The sequence below is a fragment of the Heliangelus exortis genome, chromosome 15 (assembly GCF_036169615.1).
Source record: "Heliangelus exortis chromosome 15, bHelExo1.hap1, whole genome shotgun sequence".
Classification (NCBI taxonomy): domain Eukaryota; kingdom Metazoa; phylum Chordata; class Aves; order Apodiformes; family Trochilidae; genus Heliangelus; species Heliangelus exortis.
Genome location: NC_092436.1, coordinates 1,109,458 through 1,115,589, shown reverse-complemented (window position 1 = coordinate 1,115,589; position 6,132 = coordinate 1,109,458). Strand labels below are relative to the sequence as shown.

Below are 6,132 nucleotides of genomic sequence, written 5' to 3'. Positions count from 1 at the left end.
ACAACTTTCACTCTTCGGGGCTCCCTTTGCTGCTAAAGAGGAGCTTGGCAGGCAGGAAGGTTCTCCAGGAAAAAAAAAAAAAGAGGGAGAAGAACAAGCTCAGCAGCTCCAGCTCTCCACACCACTCCAGCCAAGCAACAGAGGAACATCCAACATAAACCCCTCGTTTTCTAGCTTTTCCAATATTTTGCTCTGGAAAAAAAAGGGAAGGGAGGTGATTCCTGAAGTCCTGGTGGAAGGAATGAGGAGCAAAGAGGGGAAAAAACCCAAACAAACCCCCCAGTTGACCTCCACTCATTCATTTATATTTTTTTACTGATTCTTTCTAGATACCTAAACTCCACCTAACCCTAGTGCTGTATAAATTCACATTATTCTTGCATTAAGCAAACAATAAGATGCTCTCAGAGCAGCAGCTCAGCACCTCCAAACTTCTCCATGCCCAGCACCACTCCCTGGGCTGCTCCCCAACTTTCTATGGACTGAAAGTTCTTCAGCTCCCAAACCAGGTGGAAACTATTCCACCAACACAGGAGAAAAAAGCAAAACCCAGCCCTGGCTTTTGAGTTCAAGGTATTCTGGAACTTGACCCAAATCCCCATTTTATGTGTATGGATATTTTATGTATAGCTCCTCCCTCTAATAGGACCCGAGTGTGCAAACCAATGGCAGTTCTGCTCATTAACTTCACAAGGCTTATTTCAATAAAAAATTAACTAGATTAAAAGGCTGTCTCATCCAGGCTCCACCTGGGCAGTCATAAATGTGCACAAATTTTTCCCTGAAGTGGCTTTTCAAAGAGCTGTGGGAACTAAGTCACTGTCCCAGGTGTCACTGCCCAAACCCTTCACTGTTCCACTGTTGCCCCCTGCCCCTGAGATGCCACAAAGCCCAGAAATTCCACCAAATGGAGATGTCCCTGTGCTGAAGGGGACACCTTCCCTCCAGCAGCCTTGCTCCTGTCTGCAGCTGTTGTTTCTGTTCAGAGAATGAGCTCCCTCATTATTTTTTTAAAGACTATCTGATTACAAGGAGGAGTTTTCCAGGGGGGATGTGCTCAGGAGGTGTCACTCAGTACCTGTGTTCCTCCCCAGCCAGCACTTGCTGAGGTACCAACCAGGTGTAAAGCAAACCCTTTACAGAGAAGAGCCCTAAGCAAGCTCTCCAGAACATGTCAGGAAAAGTGGAGAGGGCTGACAAAGATTCCACACCAACCCCCAAGTGGCCACCAGCAGGCAAGGAGGAGAGGGAAACCTGGGCTGCTTCTCATGCCTGAGTGAGGCTGTGGGGTTGCTCTTTACTCACCTGTTAATTTCTCAGACAAAAGCTTCCTGCTGCCAACAGCAAGGCTCTCATAATCTTCTTTAAATCCCTAAACCTCTGCTGACAAAGACAAGGCAACTGTTCACAGGCTAAGTCCATTCTCTCAGCCTATATTTAGATTACAAACTCTCTGGGCAGTTTTTTATTATTACTCTGGGCAGTATTTTATTCAGCACATAGGGAAAAGGGCTTGTGGTCCATTAGGGAAATTCCTACACAAAAAAAAAAAAAACAAAAAAACAAAAAAACCCACAAAGTGATGGTAAATAAAAACATAAAAAAACCCCAGTGATACTGCACAGGGTAGTAGGAGAAACAGTCTGCAAGGAAAAAATGGAAATCCTGAACTACCCATCAGTGCCACAGCTTTTGTCTGTGTCTAGGGATGCTTCAGGCCTTTCCCAAGCTCTTCAAGAAGCTGACCTTCCAGCCAGGAAAATGTCTTCCCTGGGACAATTACAGATGTGAGAAAGGATGGGAAAAACCTCCTCCACTGGGCCTGAGAAAAGCAGCCCAAAGGGAAGGTGTGAGTGCAGGCAGAAGGAGGCAGGGAGGCAAAGGGATGAATTCAAGGGATTGCTGATGTTAATGCCACGAGAAAAAATTGTACTGACCTGAGCAGAGGCTGCAACCACCAGTGCTCAAAAAAAATCTCCTTTTCACCATAGTCATAGAGTCAGGGGTATGTTGGTTTTTAGCTCTGGTTCTGTCCATGGCAACAACTTGTGTGTTTATGCAGTGGTTCTTTAAAATAATCTGTCTGATCCTTTGGGTTTATGGCAGGAAGAGCTGAAATAGAAGGAACGGGAAGCATTTCTTCTTTCTGAGTCGTTGGGAATGGCTGCAGCTCCCAGCTGGGGAGCAGACACTCAGCTGGTGCCCTGCCTGGGCAGTCAGCTCAGTTTCTGCACCATGATTAATGGGCCCTGCAGAGAGCACCTGATACTTCTTGGATTTCAAAGTCCACTGGATCGGCTCTGCCAGCCAAAATGGAAACACTTTGTTTATTGGGGCACAGCAGCTCTACCTGTGATTAATGCCTCTGCTCCCTTGGGGAAGCAAACAAAAACGTCATTAGGCAGCTACAGGGCAAAGCTGCACATTCTTCAGCTCTGCTTTGGAGGAATTTAAAAATTGTTATTAGTCTGGGGTGGTGCAGACCAGGTACTCGCTTGGTGTTTGTTTCCCTGGGGAAAAAAATGGAAAATACAATTTGTGCTGTAACAACCTAAGGATTAATAACAGAGGGAATAAAATATTTACAGTATATGAAACAGGAGACTACCAGACAACCTCGTGACAGGCTGAATTTCAAAGGGACACCATCCAGCTTACCCCCTTGGACACTGTGTTTTACTAAGCACACCTTTAACACCCTAAGTGCTTGCACACTCGTATTTCCAGCTACCTCTGAGTGTAGGTGTGCCAGAGCCTGCACACAAACTCAGCTGGGATTTGTAACCCCAAGCAAACCTGTGCAGGCCTGGAGAAGCCCAGCAAAAAGTCACACTTGGGATGATAAACTGGCTTTGGCTTCCAGGGAGCTCTCTCCATCCTCTTTTGTTCCCTCTCCCAGCTCCTGACTCCCCTGCAGGGCTCCAGCTCAGTCCTCTGCTCAGGGGAATGGGTTTCAGAGGTGAAAATCCCTGGTGACACAAACTCCAGTTTTATTGCAGGCTGCTGCAGAGCAAAGGAAGGCCACTTGATCAGAAGCTGCTCCAGAACTGCCTGAAGTTATAAATACACCCAGGGGAAGACCCTAAGGCTTCAGTTCTGTGAAGAATCCCTGACTTCCTCTGCTTGGATTTCCAACAAGACAGCTTAGAAAAGGGGATGAGTTTTACAGCCAGGTCCTTGGACTGTGCTAGAGAGGGGGATGCAGCTGGTCAGGGCTAGGATTAAATCTACAGTGTAAAAAAATCTCTTTTTACCTGCTTCATGATTTTTTTCAGCCTACTTCAGTAGCATTTTCCAAAGCTGCCCTCTTCACTGGTGGAGTGTATATCTAAAAATAGGCAAAATTATTCTGTCCCACAGCACACAGCCTGATGGTTAAGGACTTGCTACACCTTCAGCATCCACAAGTGCCACTCATGTCTTGTTGAGCCCTGAATTGTTGCAGACAGGCTTAGTCCTTCCCAGCTTGTCCTGTGTTTTCAGGGAGGCAAAGCAAATCCTCCATTTTTCTTGGATTATTTTCCCACCATTTCAGCTCCCTGGCTGGGCACACCACCAGGCTGCATCACACCTCTCATGGAAACAGATTCCTCCCACCCTGTGTTTTCCTAATTAAATAAACTAAGCCCATCCCTCCAGTTATGCTCAGCTACATAAGATTATGAATATTCCTGAAACAATCAGGATTACACTGGAGTCTTTTGTAACACAGATATCTGATTCTGTCTGGCAAAGCATTCTCTTTTTTTATTCTTTTTTGGCTGCCTTACCTCAGACTGGAGGTAAAGATGTGCTGGGAGGAAAAGAAACCTGATGGTACCAGGGTCTCAGCTACCTCCCTCTCAAGTGGATGGTGTTACTGACTACACAGAAGTGAAAAAGGGAGAAATAAATTAACAGAAAATAAAAGGGGGGGCTTCTTTTGTTTTTATTGGTTTACTATTGCTAGGAGCAATCATATTCAGCTTTATTTAGCTGTGCAAACAGGCGTGGATGTAGTCAGACCTCCCTTGCCTCCCCAGCTCCCTCTGGAGGGCAGCACTCGCTCCTGTGTTGCAGTTTTACCATGTGAAAAAGGTTAAGAATGAGGCTTTTATTTCTAATTGGCTTTAATAGGCTGAAGCCCAAAGGCAAACAGCGTGTGGGTTGGAGGAGCCAGCTGCAGATCTTTCTCTCTGGCTTTTAATCAGAAAAAAACCTCCCCCACACCCCCATTCCCCAGCTGCAGCACATATAAGGGATTAGGATCAGGGATTGGTTTTTTTTTTTCTTGAATATTTTAGGGGAGGCATTTTGGGGGGGAGGGGGCCCTGCATCCCTCAAGAGGATGGAGAGAACCTGGAGGATCTGTGTCTGTGTCTATTGCTGTCTCCACTGGTTTTCTTCTAGCATCCAGTGTTCCCCCCACTCCAGGGCTCGTCTCAGCTCTGCCAAGACCTCAGGGTTTTTGGGGGCCCCTAAGGGCACAGCCAGCGACCTCAACCCCTTGCTGCAGCTGCCCCAAAGTGTCAGAGGTGGCTATGCCCTCCTGCCTCCCCTTCTCAAGGTGCTGTCTGACCGAGGCCACCAGAGCTGGGCAAGTGAGAGCCCCAGGCTGCAGCCAGACTCCAGAGCCCTTCGGTACATGAAGAGGTTGTATAAGATGTCTGCTACCAAGGAGGGGATCCCAAAGGCAAACAAAAGCCACCTCTATAACACAGTCCGGCTTTTCACCCCCTGTTTGGAATGTGAGCACCCCCCCAGGGACCTCAGGAAAGGTAGGTGTGGGGTGGCCTCAGCTGAAAAGCTCAAAGGGTTTGGCTTTTGCTTTTTTTTTTTTTTTTTTCAATGTGCTTTGTGCTCAGAGCATTAAAAAAAAAAGAGGATTTTGTTTCCTTTCTCAGGAGACGTTCACTCGGTGGATTTACTCTTCAACCTGGATCGTGTCACTGCCCTGGAGCACTTACTGAAGTCTGTCCTGCTCTATTCCTTTGACACCTCCATCCCCGTTTCTTCCTCCATCAGGTGCCTGTGTCGTCTGGCTGTGAGGGAGCAGGGTTCCTCCGGCCAGGTCTGTCCCAGCCTCTCTCACTCTCCAGCTTTCAGCCTGCACTTTGAAGCCAGGAAACGCCGGTGGCTGGAGATGGACGTCACCTCTTTTCTCCAGCCCCTGATTGCCACCCACAGGAGGAACATCCACATGGCCGTGAACTTCACTTGTCTGCTGGGTGACCCCCAGCACAGCACGAAACCGGTGACCCCCCTCAACGCAGCACTGGTCCCCCCTTCCCTTCTCCTTTACCTGAATGACACCAGCGAGCAGGCACATCACAGGTGGAACTCCCTGGGGCGCAGGAGGACAGGGGACAGCCCACGCCTGGATCCCACGGGTGACCGAGGACACGGGGATTCACAGGGCAGAAGGGCCTCTCGGCGGCGAAGAGACGAGCACCCAAAAGCAGCCCCGTCAGCAACCCCACCTTACAACCTCAGCCAGTATTTCAAGCAGTTCGTTTTCCCCCAAAACGAGTGCGAGCTGCACAGCTTCCGCCTCAGCTTCAGCCAGCTGAAATGGGACAAGTGGATCATCGCACCCCACAGGTACAGCCCCCAGTACTGCAAAGGGGACTGCCCCAGGGTGGTGGGGCACCGCTACGGCTCCCCGGTCCACACCATGGTGCAGAACATCATCTACGAGAAGCTGGACCCCTCAGTCCCCAAGCCCTCCTGTGTCCCCGCAGAGTACAGCCCGCTCAGCGTCCTCACCATCGAGCCCGACGGCTCCATCGTCTACAAAGAGTATGAAGATATGATTGCCACCAAGTGCACCTGTCGGTAGTGGATGCTTTTAAGGATGGGGTTTTTTTTGGGTTTCATTTTTTTTTTTTTTTTGCATTCTCCAAGCCAATCAACAGAAATAGCATCGGGGTGGCCCCACAAAACCACGCGGGGTTAGCGGGAGGTGTTGGCGTCACAGCAAAACTGTTTGGGTTTTGGATTGTTTTTCTATTTAATCCACTCGGCTTTTCTAGGGTGTGAAATGAAATGTAAATAGTAGCTTTTTATTGGAATGATTTTGCATTTAAGGCGTGGAAAGAGGTTTCAACTACCAGGTGTCTGTTTTAAGCTGTTTTGTTATAGATTTAAAAGGAG

The 6,132-nt window shown here is 48.4% G+C and overlaps 1 protein-coding gene across 1 annotated transcript; it reads left to right on the top strand.

The window, feature by feature from the left end:
* The first annotated feature begins 4,264 nt into the window (after nt 1-4,264).
* On the top strand, nt 4,265-5,818 carry GDF9 (growth differentiation factor 9). Its single transcript, XM_071758784.1, has 2 exons — nt 4,265-4,757; nt 4,884-5,818. The coding sequence occupies exons 1-2, from the start codon at nt 4,328-4,330 to the stop codon at nt 5,816-5,818; spliced, it is 1,365 nt and encodes a 454-aa protein (XP_071614885.1). The 5' UTR covers nt 4,265-4,327.
* Nucleotides 5,819-6,132: the final 314 nt, after the last annotated feature.